The sequence below is a fragment of the Thamnophis sirtalis genome, unplaced genomic scaffold (assembly GCF_051295495.1).
Source record: "Thamnophis sirtalis isolate CommonGarterSnake01/CBP01778 unplaced genomic scaffold, rThaSir2_p1.2 scaffold_6, whole genome shotgun sequence".
In the NCBI taxonomy this organism is placed as follows: Eukaryota; Metazoa; Chordata; class Lepidosauria; order Squamata; family Natricidae; genus Thamnophis; species Thamnophis sirtalis.
Window position 1 is genome coordinate 15,449,302 of NW_028261386.1, and position 17,044 is coordinate 15,466,345.

Consider the following 17,044-nt stretch of genomic DNA (forward strand, 5'->3'; position numbering starts at 1 on the left):
GGCAAAGCTTTCTGGTCTTATACTCCCTAATTTTCCAAAATTGAGCCATTATTCACAGCTTCTTCAGAAGGATCAATTCAGGATGACTCAGGTTGGAGTAGGCTCTCTTGCAAATACCCAGAAACCAAGCAATATAAGGACTTCGTAATCAAAACTAGGAAGAATAGGTTGCTAATGCAATTCGACTTTGGTTTACGTGGGGCACACAAAGTAGTTTAATGAGACCACGGGGGCAGCAATATCCAGGCTTCTGAATCAATTGCATTTTGTGGATGATCTTCAAAGGCAGGCCCATGGTATTGGTATGACAATTTCAAACCAGCCCAGAAACTAGATCGAGGAATCCAGTGAGGGGTCCAGATGTACAACAGGTGAATCAGTACGTTGGAAGATCAGCCAATATGCCTTTGCCTCTACTGTCTGACTTAATGTGCATGCACTTAACGTCCTGAGCCACGGTGGCACAGTGGTTAGAATGCAGTACTGCAGGCTACTTTTGCTGATTGCTGGATGCCTGCAATTTGGCAGTTCAAATCTCACCAGGCTCAAGGTAGACCCAGACTTCCATCCATCCGAGGTGGGTAAAATGAGGACCCAGATTATTGGGGGCAATATACTGACTCTATAAAAACGCTTAGAGAGGGCTGTAAAGCGGTATATAAGTATAAGTACTATTGCTATTGCTATCCTGCCAAATGAAGAGCAGAGCTCCTAAGTTATCCCTTAAGAGCAATGCCATCCTATTGCTTCAAGCTCATGGTTACTGCAGGATTTGAAGGCCAGAAGGGCAGATCCCCAAGATCCTGTCTTTACCTCCAGGGATTCTCAGGAATACACCCCATGTATGCCTATTAATTGGCAAACATGTCATGAAGCAAAATGAATCTGGTGTATATCAACAGGAACATGATATGGAGTTCACCATTAATTCAACCATAAGGACCCAGGATTGAGTCAACAGGCAAGAAACAGAGATAATATTAAACTGCTGATCTCCCTTCCCTCATAACACCTTCCCAGCACCCCCATGTCTTCCTCAGTCTGTCACAACCAGTTATACTACCTTGACCTCTTCTGGTAACACAGTTACCTACACAAGAACCAACCAACACACACACACACAGACTCCCACCACAATGCACCATATGCAATTACTCAACTAGAATAAAAATTTCACACTCACAGACTTGTTCTTCTCCAGGAAAAGCAACTATCTACATCAATAAATCAAGTAAATACTGTAGCTCTTTCTTCATGAAAACTCAGGATGGTTAGTAGGAGGGTTTTATTTATTTTATTCCCCCACCCCCACCCAAGTACCCCTGTGAAATGTTCTGGAGTGAAAGATTTTGACCGGCCCAGCATCTCTCAGTGAGTTCCATGGACCGGTGCGGCTTTCAATCCATTAATCTTAAATGAAGTCTAAAATACTTAAAGTGCAATGCTTTCAGAATCCTGAACTTATCTATGAATATACTACTGAAACTCTTATTGTCTGTTACCTTCAATTGGATGAAACGATGCATCATAGGACAACAATTTTTGAACCAAAGTACTTCCAATGGGCTACTTTACCAGATGTGTCCAAAATCTGGGACCCATAACTTCTGTGGGATTGAAAATTGGCAATGATTGCTTCAATGCTGCTATGCTGCCATTTCCACCACTCAGAAGTTCAGCAGAACTTGCCCTAGCCCTCAGGAAACTAGGTGGATTATCTGCTCTTTCTGCTACTGGAGAGCAAGTGGATTGGTCCTGCCCTAGCCCTCCAGAGATTTGGTAGACCAGTCCCACCATCATCAGTTGCAGAGCAGTCAGCTGTGGTCAGACCAGTAGGAAGTTGGAAGTCGCTCATGCTCCCACTGGGGTTTTTTGGCCTTGATTACTCTGTTTCTCTGTTAAGGTAGGAAATATTTGTGAAATGATGACCCAATGGGTCATGGATTGCTAGGTTGATTGTAAACACATTTTTGGGCTGCCTGTTTCACAGACAGGGGTCTGTGGTTAGGAAGGGGGAAGAATTGTGTTTGGCAACCACCAGAGTCCTGAAAAAAGAATTGTTACAGCTACTGTATTACTACTTCTTGTGCCATATCCATCTTCGGACATTGGCGATTATGTTGACAATCCTATTTTTGTCAATAGCCGCATGAAAAAGTGCTGCTGAGTTTCGTCCAAACCAGTCCCTTAGGTTTTGAAGCCATGATGTTCTTCTTCTGCCTGGACCTCATTTGCCTTCAATTTTTCCCTGGAGGATTAAGTGAAGGATGCCGTATTTTTCTGGGTGTCGCATCACATGTCCAAAATATTCTAACTTTCCCTTTTTAATGGCTTTGATGACTTCCCTTTGCTTTTCCAGGCGCTTTATCGCTTCCTCATTACTACTATTTCTACTGTAATATACTTAATATTGATTAATGTACTGGTACTGCATTGTAGCCTCCTAGGAAGGAATTAACACTTGTGGGATTTCCTACTTCAGTGCCAAAGTATCATGGCTGCTTTGAGTATAATAAATAAACATAAATATATCATAATTAATGATATGATATGATATAAAATAACATAATATAAATATAATAAATAAAAATATAATAAATAAAAATGGTGGTAGATTTTAGGAGAAACCCTGCTATACTACCATCTCTTACAATACTAGTATCAACAGTAGAGACCTTCAGGTTTCTAGGTTCTATCATTATCTCAAGACTTAAAATGGACACCTAACATCAAAAACGTCATCAAAAAAGCACAACAAAGAATGTTCTTTCTGCACCAACTCAGAAACTGCCCAAAGAGCTGCTGATTCAGTTCTACAGAGGAATTATTGCGTCTCTAATCTGCACCTCTATAACTGTCTGGTTTGGCTCTGCAACCAAATAAGACAGACACAAACTTCAACTGATAATTAGAACTGCAGAAAAAACACTTGATACCAACCTGCCTTCCATTGAGGACCTGTATACTGCATGAGTCAAAAATAGCAGTTAGACTTATATACCGCTTCATAGGGTTTTCAGCCCTCTCTAAGCGGTTTACAGAGTCAGCATATTGCCCCCAACAACAATCCGGGTCCTCATTTTACCCACCTCGGAAGGATGGAAGGCTGAGTCAACCCTGAGCCGGTGAGATTTGAACAGCCGAACTGCAGAACTGCAGTCAGCTGAAGTAGCCTGCAGTGCTGCATTTAACCACTGCGCCACCTCGGCTCTAGAGGGCTGTGAAAATATCTACAGATCCCTCACATCCTGGACATAAATTGCTTCAACTTCTACCCTCAAAACTCTAGACTACAGACCACTGCACACCAGAACAACAAGGCACAAGGACAGTTTCCCCCCGAATGCCATCACTCTACTAAACAACTAATTCCTACAACACTGTCAAATTATTGACTAAGACTGTATGACTATTATTCTTTTCATCCTTCCTAGTACCTATCTCTTCCCACTGATGACTATAACCATGTTGCCTGTATCTTTACAATTTATATTGTTTTATTTCTTTCCTACTACGATTTGATTGCTTATTAGTAACCTATGACTATCACTAAGTGTTGTATCTTATAATTCTTGATGAATGTATTTTATTTTTCTTTATGTACATGGAGAGCATACGCACCAAAGACAAATTCCTTGTGCGTCTAATCACACTTGGCTAATAAAGAACTCTATTCTATTCTATTCTATTCTATTCTATTCTATTCTATTCTATTCTATTCTACTTAATAGTGATTAATGTACTGGTACTGCATTGTGGCTTTCTTGGAAGGAATAAACACTTGTAGGATTTCCTATTTCAGTGCCAAAGTAACAAGGCTGCTTTGAGTATAATAAATAAACATTTCTAAAAACTCATACATGCCCCCATTTTCTTCTCTATCAGGCACATTTGTCAGATTGACCCTATAATCTAAAATAATCCAATTATGCTTTTATTCTTTTATACATTGCTTCTGAATGCTCTGTTTTATTTATCATCCATGGGACTTGCATCCTATAAATGTAGTAAACAAGCAAATAAACAGGGTGTTAAAATGTGTTTGATTTTGGTTCTTTCAAACATGCAGCATCTGACACTCATCCCTATGATTTTTGGGGGAGACAAAGTGCTGATTTGCTACGTGCCAGTCATACCAGACCCAGGAAAATGCCACCCCAGCAGGCACGCATGGGCTAAAAACAGGTTCCTCGAGAGATGAGCTGTTCCTCCCACCACCTCATTAGTAAGTGATGCTTCCACTGCTGGGTATGACCCCCATCAGCTTATCATCCAACGGCTTGCTGCCTCCCCCACACTGGATGCACAAAATTACTGCAGACCATTCACGAGGCTGCATTGCTAAGGAAACAGTGAAGAACCACAAGAGCCCTTCCCCCAAGCCCAAGCCTTAATTTGCCTCCTGATCCCAGAGAAAAAAGCATTATGCAAATACTGCGTTTGTCAGCTGGAACAAAAGCAAAACTAGAAAGAACGATAAGCAAGGTGTGCTTTAAAAGGGAACTCTCCAACCTGCTGTTTTGTTTGTGGGCAAACTTTTTGCAACCGCATCGGGCAGCTTATGACTTTCTGGAAGAATTAGGGGCCAAATGGAAGCTAGCCTTCTTGGAACATGCACAGCGATTGTCTGGCTGGCTGGTTCACCTTTCCTCCTGGAGTCACAAAATCAGGAGCCTTTGATAGTTTTACAATTCATTCTTGAGAACTGTCGCACTGCGATGGATAAATGGGCTGGGCCGCACATTGTTCTATACCATATTATAGTTTGTTCTGCTTGGAGGTTTAGAGATTTGCGACCCTAATTTAGAAAGCAATGCAAAATATATACATTTAGTATCCAACAATGTGAGAGGTGGTTTTCTAGGATAATGGATGGATAACAAGTACAGATCAAGAGTGCCTCTGATCGTGCATACAATTTGCCTTTCAGTGAACTTAGCCAGACCCTGAGACCTTTAAGTGAGAAGAATTTTAAGGGCAGTTTGTGAGAATATGTAATATAGATAAAAGGGACCTTGTAGGTCATCTAGTCCAAGCAGGAGAACCTACACCATCCCCGACAAATGGCAGTCCAATCTCCCCTTGAAAGCCTCCAGTGATGAAGCTCCCACAACTTCCGAAGGCAACTTCTGTTCTATTGGTTGACTGTTCTCACTGTCAGGAAATTTCTCCTTATTTCTAGGTTGAATCTCTCCTTGGTCAGTTTCCATCCATTGTTCCTTGTCTGGCCTTTAGGTGTCTTGGAAAATAGCTTGACCCCTTCCTCTCTGTGGCAGCCCCTCAAATATTGGAACACTGCTATCATGTCTCCCCTGGTCCTTCTCTTCACTAGACTAACCATGCCCAGTTCTTGTAACTGTTCTTCATATGTTTTAGTCTCCAGTCCCCTAATCAGAGGTGGTATTCAGCCAGTTATGATAGGTTCTGGAGAACTGGTAGCAGAAATTTTGAGAGTGGGTAGGGAATGGGGATTTTGCAATATCCTTCCCGTGCCACGCCCACAAAGCCACACCCACAGAACCAGTAGTAAAAAAAATTGAACCCCACAACTGCCCCTAATCATCCTCGCTGCTCTTCTCTGCACTTTTTTTTAGAGTCTCAACATCTTTTTTATATGTAATACATAGGCATTTTCATTTTCACACATTAACTATCAGGGGCACACAGGTGATGTAAGTAGCTCTAAGATCTGCACTTTCATTCTCCTCTTGCCAAACACATGTCAAGGTTCTTTTTTGTTGGCTAGCATTCAGAGTTACACTATGTGCACCCAAACTAGAAACTTTTAAGTTGCGGAATAGGGAACTTAACAGCAAACACCCAATTAACTTGTTCTCCTTTACACTCTATAAAAACAATGCACTCGATCACAGTTGGACACAGTTCAAGACACAACGTTGAATCCTTTTAGACTTGGGTATAAAATTCAGCATTTCAATTTAAAATTCCTGGCCAGCTTGGAAGGAAAGAGAGAAAAATATAAACACATATGTTTAATGAATCCAAGTAGATTATCCACTACATGGCAAAAATGATCATTTCAATCAGCAAAAAAGCTGCTTCCAGACCTGACTTATGGATCCAAAACTATCTCCCAAATCTTAAAGCTCTTTTTGACTTTTCTCCTTCTTTTCATCTTAGTTGGTTCTGATAAGAATTCCAAAGTTCTAAAATCTGGTGGCTGAGAAACCTTCTCTTTTTGTTTTCTTCCCCATTCTTTTTCCTTGTGTATATAAGACACAGGTACAAGGAGAATATTGTTTGATACTGAAATATAAGCTGTTCCTGGAGCATTTGGGGATCAATGGTGGAACTAAAGTTTCCAAATAAATCCATTTAATAAGTCTTTCTTTCTCCTGGATGGGAAGGATTTAAACTCCTTAGTGGGAGTTTGGACCAAACACCCAAGTGCCCCTGTCCAATTCTGTAATGCTGTTGTGTTATCAGAGTGCTAGTTTTGTGTAGTGGTTAAAGAAATCAGGAGATTGCAAGTTTTAGTCTTGTTTTAGGCATGAAAAACCAGCTGAGTGACTTTGGCCAGTCACTCTCTCTTCAGCCCAACTCACCTCACAGGGTTATTGTGGGGAAAATAGGAGAGGAAGGAGTATTATATATGTTCACCGCCTTGAGTTATAAAGTTGGAATAAAAATCTAATAAATAAATAAATGCTATGGACATAGGGCTTATCTTCCTCTATCCCAATAATTCAAGCATTGTCGTGGTGGTACAGCTCTTCTGTTGGGGCTATGCTACCTCCGTTTTTACATCCGTTTTATAAATGTGGATGTTCAGAAAGGTTGCTGTAGAAGACCTAGTTGGCTACTCCAGCTCCTTGGTTTTGATGGCAAAGCACATCAACAAATACAGAGCAAGTAAAAAGCGACACCTTCAAATAATCAAGCGTTTTAAATAAACTAAAAAGCCTTGCAGCTGTCAGGCTGCAGCCATCTTTTCTTTTGGATCTTTGGCCTGCCACATTTTCTGTGCTTTTTCTATTGTGGGAAAATGGGAGGGAGGATTGTAAGGAGTTACATACTATGTAGCCATAACAAAATTCTTTCTAGAAAGTCAAGGTCATCCTTTGTCTCTGCACCTGACCGGAACTGGATGGGTGAAACTGCCAGCATGGCAGTGGGAGACTGGACTGTGTGATGGACTTGTGGGTGTGGGGGACAAGATCTTGAACTTTCAACTGGTTGGGGAAAACCAGGAAGCTTTCAGATTCGGGTTTTCCCAGATGTGCCAACATGGCTCTCTTTAATAAAATTGGAACTTTGAGCAATACTTTGCCTTGGACTCTGATTTACATTTGGATGCTATTTGGAACGCTGACAGCAACAAACTGAGAATGCAGAAATTAATTTGGCACTGATGTCTACTATCCCACACAACTCGATGCTCAGCACTCACCCTGCAGACGGACATCTGGTTGGTCGTCAGGGTGCCTGTCTTGTCGGAGCAAATGACTGAAGTGCATCCCAGGGTTTCCACAGAGGGGAGGCTCCTGACAATGGCATTCTTCTTGGCCATCCGGCGGGTGCCCAATGCCAGGCAAGTCGTGATAACTGCAGGAAGTCCTTCAGGGATGGCAGCCACTGCCAAAGCCACGGCGATCTTGAAATAGTAAATGGCACCGCGAAACCAGGAGCCGCCATGCACGGGGTCGCTGAAGTGGCTGATGTTGATGACCCAGACTGCAATGCAGACAAGGGAGATGACCTTGGACAGCTGCTGGCTGAACTCATCCAGCTTCTGTTGCAGAGGGGTCTTCTCGGGCTCTGTGGCCACCATCTGATTTCTGATTTTCCCAATCTCTGTGTACACTCCAGTGGCAATGACAACACCAACAGCTTTGCCTGCAGCGATGTTGGTTCCCTTATGAAGAGAAAAGATATATATTTTTTAGTATTTTATTATTATTAGAAAGTTTATATTGCCTCCTATTCGCACATGGTGATTCAAAGCGGCATAAAGGTAAAGGTTCCCCTCGCACATATGTGCTAGTCGCTCCCGACTCTAGGGGGCGATGCTCATCTCAGTTTCAAAACCAAAGAGCCAGCGCTGTCTGAAGACGTCTCCGTGACGGCTTACAGAAAATAAATAAATAAATAAATTCGAACCTGTGCTGTATTGCATCTTAGGCAGATGTGTTAACCACTGAGCCAATTCTAAATAGATACCTATCACCCCAGCTCAGCTGATAAGGAGTCGAACTCTGTGGCTTAGTAGTTAACACATCTGCCTAAGATGCAATACAGCACAGGTTCGAATCCCAGTAAGGGTATGGCTAGCTGATGAGAGCTAAATAGCTTGAAATAGATCTATACTAGTCTCCCTTTATTTATTTATCAGCACAAATACAACACATATGTAACAAAAAGGCAACAGTAAAAAATATTGGGTTTCTGTCTGGATGGTCTCTTATGACGAGCCGATGGACAGATAATGGAAGTAGTGAACTTCCTCCCATATTTGGGCATACCGGGGGGTTGTAACTCTAAATATGTGTGTGTGTGTGTGTGTGTGTGTGTGTGTGTGTGTGTGTGTGTGTGTGTGTATGTATGTATGTATGTATGTATGTATGTATGTATGTATGTATGTATATATATATATATATATATATATATATATATATATATATATATATATATATATATATATATATATATATATATATATATATATATATATAGCGCAATAGCAATAGCAGTTAGACTTATATACCGACTTATATATATATAGGGCTTTCAGCCCTCTCTAAGCGATTTACAGAATCAGCATATGCTGGTAGAACCAGGTTTTCAGCGCCTTCCAGAAAAGTGTTACAATGGGGACTATTCTAATCTCTGGGAGAACAATGTTCCAGAGAGAGGGAGCCATGTTCCAGAGAGAGGGAGGCCCTTCTTCTGGGTCCCACTAGGTATATCTCTGTAGGGGATGGGACCCCCAACATTCCTGGCCTCCCTGATTTAGTGGGTCGGGTAGATGTGACCGGTCTAGAGACGGACCCTCAGATAACCTTTTAGATGAGGTTTTCTCATTGGTCCCCTGATATAATCTGACAATGTCCAAAAGTACATGTAAGCAGAAAGATTGGACTATGAGAATGATGACCATAGGGCTGTATGTAATCCTTAGATTAACTTTATAATCTATCTACAAAATAGTCCAGACTGCTGGCTGCACAAGAGGAAAAAGGTAACAGAAGGAGAAAATAAAGGACAGCACCAGAGAGAAAATGGGTTATTTACCTCGCCACCACATTTGTTTGTGTATGGGTTACATATCTACATTTCATCTCAGTTCTTTTTTTGGTCTGTGACATCACCCATTGCTGCCTTCAATTTTGCCCACCCTCCTGCTGCCAGAGCAAGGCAATTCTCAGCATTAAAAAGGTTGGCTGGCCTTCATGTACAGGTAGTCCTCAACTTACAACTATAATGGGAGTCAGCCCATTATGGTTTTAAGTGGTGACAGTCATAAAGTGGGTTACCCACCTGACCGATCTGATTTTGTGACCTTGTTGATGGCACTTGTTAAAGCAAATCAATTTGGTTCCGAAGTAAATCCATGACCATTAAGCGAATAGCAATAGCAATAGCAGTTAGACTTATATACCGCTTCATAGGGCTTTCAGCCCTCTCTAAGCGGTTTACAGAGTCAGCATATTGCCCCCACAACCTGGGTCCTCTTTTTACCCACCTCGGAAGGATGGAAGGCTGAGTCAACCCTGAGCCGGTGAGATTTGAACCGCTGAACTGCAGATAGTTAGTTTTTTAGTTTAGTTTTTTTAGTTTATTAACATTTATAGGCCGCCCTTTTCCCTGAGGGGACTCAGGGCGGCTCACATAAAATCAGGAAGGGGAATACAAACAATGACGTAGACACATATAAGTAAAAATAATAAGCAACATTCATTCATCATTCGGGAGGGGCGGCTATCTTTGTCCCCAGGCCTGACGGGCTAGCCAGATCTTAAGGGCTGTGCAGAAGGCCTGGACGGTGGTGAGAGTACGAATCTCCACGGGGAGCTCGTTCCAAAGGGTCGGAGCTACTACTGAAAAGGCCCTCCTCCTTGTAGTTGCCAGCCGGCACTGGCTGGCCGATGGAATTCGGAGGAGGCCCAATCTATGAGATCTAATTGGTCGCAGGGAGGTAATTGGCAGAAGGCGGTCTCTCAAGTACGCAGATCCACTACCATGCAGGGCTTTATGGGTGACTAGTAGCACCTTGAAGCGCACCCGGAGATCGACAGGTAGCCAGCGCAGCTCGCGGAGGATAGGTGTTATGTGGGTGAACCGAGGTGCACCCACAATCACTCGCGCGGCCGCGTTCTGGACTAGCTGAAGTCGCCAGATGCTCTTCAAGGGCAGCCCCATGTAGAGCACATTGCAGTATTCCAGCCTAGAGGTCACAAGGGCCATCAGCCTAGAGGTCACAAGATAGCAGTCAGCTGAAGTGGCCTGCAGTGCTGCATTTAACCACTGCGCCACCTCAGCTCGAATGCTGCAGTCTTTAACCAAACCCATTGTGGTGTTCGGGTTTTCAACAAAAATGTCATAAATTGCAGTCATGTGACCACAGGATGCTGCAAGGAGTCATAAATATAGACAGTTACCAGTAAACGAAATGCAGTCATGTGACTGCATGCGGGGGTGAGAGTGGGGGTGGAGGAAGTTAGAAATTTGGAACTGGTTCATAAATACTTTTTGGGAGGTCCATTGTAACTTCTAGGGACACGGCGGCTCAGTGGCTAAGATGCTGAACTTGTCGATCAGAAGGGTCAGCAGTTCGAATCCCTAGTGCCGCATAACAGAGTGAGCTCCCGTTACTTGTCCCAGCTTCTGCCAACCTAGCAGTTCGAAAGCATGTAAAAATGCAAGTAGAAAAATAGGAACCACTTTTGATGGGAAGGTAACAGCCTTCCATGTGCCCTCGGCATTTAGTCATACAGGCCACATGACGACGGAGATGTCTTTGGACAGCGCTGGCTCTTCGGCTTTGAAACGGAGATGAGCACCGCTCCCTAGAGTCGGGAACGACTAGCCCATATGTGCGAGGGGAACCTTTATCTTTACATTTACTGTAACTTCAAGTAAGTTGAGAACTACCTGTACTAATTGAACGAGAAGGGACAGTCCAAAGAATTTGCTACACTCTAGAAGGCATTTGCAGGGAAGAGGGAGGGAGGTATTATTTCTCCAAAAATAAACGTCCAACAAAAATATGTAGAACATCAGATACAAATTATTCTTGGCTGTGCTGCTTTTTACTGGGTTGCATTCAAAAAACAATGACTCCTATTTACCTATTTATAGCCTAACATAATAAAATCTACTTAGGTTTCTACCATTTGTCAATCACACATGGTGATTCCCCATGGACACGTGGACAGAGAAGCTTCATGCCAAAAGCAAGGCAGGCTTATAAGGTGAGCTGAGGACACTTACAGAAAAAAGCATGTTCTTTTTATCTTGGTTAACAGCCCTTGGGTCTGGGATTGGATCAGTATGTTTAATGATGGAGACAGATTCGCCTGCAGACAAAAAGAGAATATTGAAATTCAGTTTTCCTTCAAAAGTTAAGAATGACTTGTCTAATAAGACGTTTCAAGTTTGGAATGAACTTGTGTCACAAATCACACATACAACCAAGAATGCAATCCAATGCTGAGATAAGAGGCAGGATAAGACTAGGAAATCGAGGAGAGAGTTTTCCTCGTTTTTACTGCTTACTAGGATAAAGTATCTAGGGTTCACCAGATGCTTTGGACCATAAATTCCACCTGCACCAACAAGCATGCCACCTGGAGCAGTGGTGGGATCCTGTCGCAACCAGTACACTGCGATGGAGCCCGGCATCCACCTCGGGCACGTGCGCTGCGCACACATGTGCCCGCCACTGCACTGGGACGCTTCAGCTGCTCGGCGGAAGTCACACAGGCGCTGTACGCTGCCTGTGTGTGTGCAAATGGCCAGATTGGCTTAAAAATGTGTAAGAAACGCTGGCAGGCGGGTGGGCGCACCGAAACACAGTTGCGTTACAGTGGCCACTGCTCCCAGCTGCCACCGGTACGCCCGTACCGAGGCATATCGCCCGGAACCCATCACTACCTTGAGGCCCCAAATAGGCCTATCTAACTTTAGAACCCAAACTCAACAGAGTTTTCAGACTCATGCCAGAACCCATCTGCAGAGACACATTCGGGTGAGAGAGACGTTCGCTGAGGATGGGCTCCAGCACGAGTCCAAAATCACTGACCCAGAGTGGATCCTACAACATTATCCAGGGACATGTATAGTTGCCTTCATTCTTACTTTAACCTGTAGAAAACCATCCCATGCAAATGATGACGACATTGTTAGGATTTTACTGCTTTCATTTTAACCTTCATTTAGGGCAGGGGTGTCAAACTCAAGCAGGTGCTTAGATCTGGCCCACGGGACTGCCCTGGAAACAGTGAAGGACCAGGCCATGGTGCCTCTACCAATGAAAACAAAGCTCCCGAGGGCCACATGTGGCCCTCCCGAGCTCCGTTCTTGCTGGCAGAGGATTGCAGGAGGCTGTTGTGGCTTAAAACGGAGCTCGGGAGCCCATTTTCGCTGTTAGAGTGCTTGAGCTGCCACAGGCGCCCCCAACACGAGTGACATTGAGCTGGCCATGCCCAACCCGGCCACAGCCACCTGTCCTCCTGAGGTCAAACACAATCCTGATGCAGCCCTCAATGAAATCGAGTTTGACACCCCTGATTTAGGACTTTCCATATTTCACTTCTACTTATGTTCAGAAATACTTTCCCCCCTCATGGAATAGAATGCCTACCTGTAAGAATGGATTGATCTACCCTCAGTGTTGTGGACTTGATCTCAATGATTCGGATATCAGCAGGCACTTTGTCACCAACTAAAAGATGGAAAATAATGAGACAGTTTGCTATTTAAAAGGATGCCTGTGTGAAATCCAGCTTCGGTCATTTACAAAATAACGAGAGATTTACAAAGCAAAGTTTAATAGGTATTTGCAATGCTTTGAATTTGATTCCAAAAAGATGCTTCAGAGAATGTGGAGATGTGACACCTGTTTGCAACTGTTCTGTAAGTTATCATTTGCTCCTTTTCCCAGGAGATAGCAACCACTGCAATTCCAAGAAATGATTCAGCTGCTTTAAAGAGCTGCAGACAGGTGCTATATCACACTTCCAAGCAGTCCAATGTTTGCTGCAAAATAGAGCATTTATCTTCCAACAGGTTTGTTTTCCTTAAAGATAAATACGTGGACAGTGGAAATTCGGATTAGGAACAGATCTAATAGGGACAAAAGCTTTATTTTAAAAAAAGATCATTGCATACCATGTAGAATGGCATTTCTTTTCTAGATCAAAATTTCTGCAGTAATTTTTAATTTTTTTGTCAAAAATAGCACTACAAACTATTACCATATTCATTCAAAATTGTCCATTTTTTCTAAGAGAGAGGCAATATTTTTCATTACTTTGTGATGGGATAGTATTGGCCATATATTAGCTCTTTATTCTAAAGTCTTTGACTTTTTTTTTTTTACCATTGCCACAAATGATTGCAACAGCAATTGTGTTAACAGCCTTGCAAGAGTCTAGATTCTTCCTTCTTGGCACTGGAAGTAGAAAATGGTGATTTCACAAACTCTGACAGAACTATTCTCAGAAAATTCTAATGTGAGGTGAGAAAGAAAAGATCACAGACATATATATATTTTTTGCAGGGGAAACGGTATTCTGGAAAAGTTTAGCTCACTTCTCATCCAAATAATGTTTTCCTTTTATTTTATTTTAACTGAGGTATCCACACACTTCACATCCTGTGACAGAATATTGTCCAGATTTCAAAGAGGGAGGGGGAATGAATTCCAGAGGGGCAAGAGACAACACTGTTTCTGTGACTGAAAGAGGGCGAAGATGATTCCTCCCTAATAATTTCCAGAATATATGTTTTATGGGGCAGTGGTTTTTGATTGGTAAGGTTCTGTCTATAGGAGAGGAATAATAATAATAATAAAACGTTTAGAAGAATTACAATGTGTTCTTGGATTTTGCAGCCTGATATCTCCCCCAAATAAAAATAAAGACCACTGAAATCTTATACAGATCTCTATTGAGAATACTGAAAGATCAGACAAGATAATGTCAAAATCTCATTCATTCTCTCTGAAACCAGCTCTTTATTTGGGTGCCCAGGATATTATATAAAATGAGTCTTTTCCTCTCCCCCTCACCCCCACCCCTCATTTTTTATTTTCCAGACTTGGGCCTGAAAAAGTTACTAGCTTCGGTTTAAGTGTTATTTATTACTATACATATTCAACCTTTGTCTGAATAATACTATATGTTAGGTATGATACATACCTAAACAATGTAGGCATTGCAAGAATAATGATATATTTTTGCCTCCACCCCTCTTTTTTTCTTTTTCTTTTAGATTCTAAATTCTTTAAAACAAATATATGTCATATCCTTTATAAAACACACAAACAATACAATATTAATGAATCATCCTCATCATTAACTTTTCCAACACTTCCTGGTGTATATTTTTTATAAGTTTCAGATTTGGGAATAGTTCTTTTGATTATTCTTTTAGTTTGACAACTACTTTGAGAGATCCTTTCGCAATAAGATGATGATGCCCATATAGGAAACAACCCAAAACCCAAAAAATCATGGCATCTTTTTAAAAAGACTACAAATTTATTTGTTATAACATGGATGTGGGGGTGGGTTTCAAAATTTTTAGCAAGGAGTTCTTTGCCTGGTTGCTGGGTGGACGTGGCCTAGTGAACCATGGGGGGGGGGGGGCGTTTTTGCCGTCACTGGGCTCCGGAGGCTTTCCTTGAGGCTCTGGGAGGGTGAAAATAGCCTCCCCAGACTCCAGGGGATCTCTTCCCAAACTTCAGATAGGCCTGTTTTTCACCCTCCCCGAGCCTTTGCACATGTCCTCCACTTACCTGGATCCAATACGGGCCGCGTGGGAACTGCTGGGAGGAGCGGGTTGGCTGGGACCAGCCAGGAGTGGGATTTGAGGGTCCTCTGAACTGCACAGACTCTAAACCCATGCGAACCCCCAGCAGCCCACCGCTGTATGGTTGCAAGGTGCCATCTATGCCATCCAAGATGCTGTAAGATGATTTGTTATGTTTGCTGCCACAGACTAGCATGGGTAAACTTCTTAAAAGTTCCCAATAACTAATAAACCTTTATTATAGCACAAGTAAAGTACAGCGGCTGACATTTGAAGGCAAATAAGCAGAAGGCCTATTTCGTGTGGATCTTATGATATAAGAATATAGGTCAACATTAGACACACCAGGCAAGCCAATGGCTGAGATTGTACCTGCTACCTCCACAATATCGCCTGGGACAATGTCTCGGGCTCGGATCCGCTGCACTCCATTCCTGTCTGCTCTGATCACCTTCCCCATTTCTGGTTCATATTCTTTTAGGGCCTCAATTGCACTCTCAGCATTCCTCTCCTGCAAAAAGAGAAAGCTTTTTAGAACTGGAACTTTTCCAACTTAGAAGTCCTCTGAAGAATCTGCATGTCTCCGGGGAAAACATTTTTCCACTTGAAATTAAAATAAAAGAACTACCCCATTTAGATACAGAGATGGTATTTACCACACGCAGGGCCTTTCTGGTGACTGCCCAGGAGCGCTGCTGCATACCTTGTTTTGAACCCTATGTATTAGTATTGTGATGCTATTCTGCAAATAGAAAATATCCACTTGGTTTGTTAGATTGTTGAACCAGGTTCTTTCTGTTCTGGTTGCATTGTTTCATATTGGATTATTTTGATAATTCTTTTATTGCTTTCAAATGACTATTTTGGAAACATTAGCATATGTGCATTTGGAACAAATTTGTCCTCAATTGCCTTCTTTAAAAAGTTGCCCCAGCTATTTTTGTAACCTCATTTACTTTCGAAAATATATTTCCCGCCAATGTCAATTTGGCATGTGTTCAATAAAAATTGCATTCTCTTCTATGCTTGTATCAATTTATGAGGAGAGACAATGGTATGCAAGGCTAGAGCTGAAAACTATCTTTATTTTTAAATTAACTCCCCTAAGTTAAACTACTTGGATTAATATCTAGACCAACATTTATTTTTCAGACTGCAACATCCAAACAGTACGGGGCATCACTTAGCTTAAATATTATACACAAACTATGCAAAGGAAATTGCCATAAGAATAAATACAAATCTGTATGCATGTCTTTTAAAAATGCAGAATTATGCAGGAACTGAATGGAAAAGATGAATGATTTATTTGAAGGTCATAGAGAGAACGGGGTCAATCTATTCTCCCAAGCACCTGAGGGCAGGACAAGAAGCAACAAATAGAAATTTATTAAGGAGAAATCCAACAGAACTGAGGAAAAATTTCTTGGCAGCGAGAACAATTAATCAGTGGAACGGCTTATCTTCAGAAATTGTGGGTACTCCATTACTGGAGGTTTTTAAGAAGGGATTGGATAGCCATTTGTCCAGAATGATAGGGTCTCCTGCCTGAGCAAGGGGTTGGACTTAGAAGATCTCCAAGGTCCCTCCAACTCTGTTATTCTGTAATCTATTCTGTAATCTGTTATAGGTAAAGGTAAAGGTTCCCCTCGCACATATGTGCTAGTCATTCCTGACTCTAGGGGATAGTGCTCATCTCCGTTTCAAAGCCGAAGAGCCAGTGCTGTCCGAAGATGTTTCCGTGGTCATGTGGCCAGCATGACTAAATGCCGAAGGTGCACAGAACGCTGCTACCTTCCCACCAAAGGTGCTCCCTATTTTTCTACTTGCATTTTTACATGCTTTCGAACTGCTAGGTTGGCAGAAGCTGGGACAAGTAGCGGGAGCTCACCCCGTTACACGGAGCTAGGGATTTGAACCGCTGAACTGCCGATCTTGCTAATCGACAAGCTCAGTGTCTTAGCCACTGAGCCACTACGTCCCTCTGTTATAGGTATGAAGCTACAAAGGACAGGAGGCAAACAGATTGACCCCCATCAACTGATAAATG

At 42.3% G+C, this 17,044-nt stretch overlaps 1 protein-coding gene across 1 annotated transcript in view; it reads right to left on the reverse strand.

Moving 5' to 3' along the window:
* ATP2A3 (ATPase sarcoplasmic/endoplasmic reticulum Ca2+ transporting 3) overlaps window positions 1-17,044 on the reverse strand; it is a 166,536-nt gene that overhangs the window by 56,956 nt on the left and 92,536 nt on the right. Inside the window, exons 5-8 of the mRNA XM_087717259.1 lie at window positions 15,367-15,505; window positions 12,824-12,904; window positions 11,452-11,537; window positions 7,412-7,876 (exon numbers count right to left, since the gene is read on the reverse strand). Of these exons, the coding sequence (XP_087573385.1) occupies window positions 7,412-7,876; window positions 11,452-11,537; window positions 12,824-12,904; window positions 15,367-15,505 (771 nt within the window). The remainder of the gene's footprint in view (window positions 1-7,411; window positions 7,877-11,451; window positions 11,538-12,823; window positions 12,905-15,366; window positions 15,506-17,044) is intronic.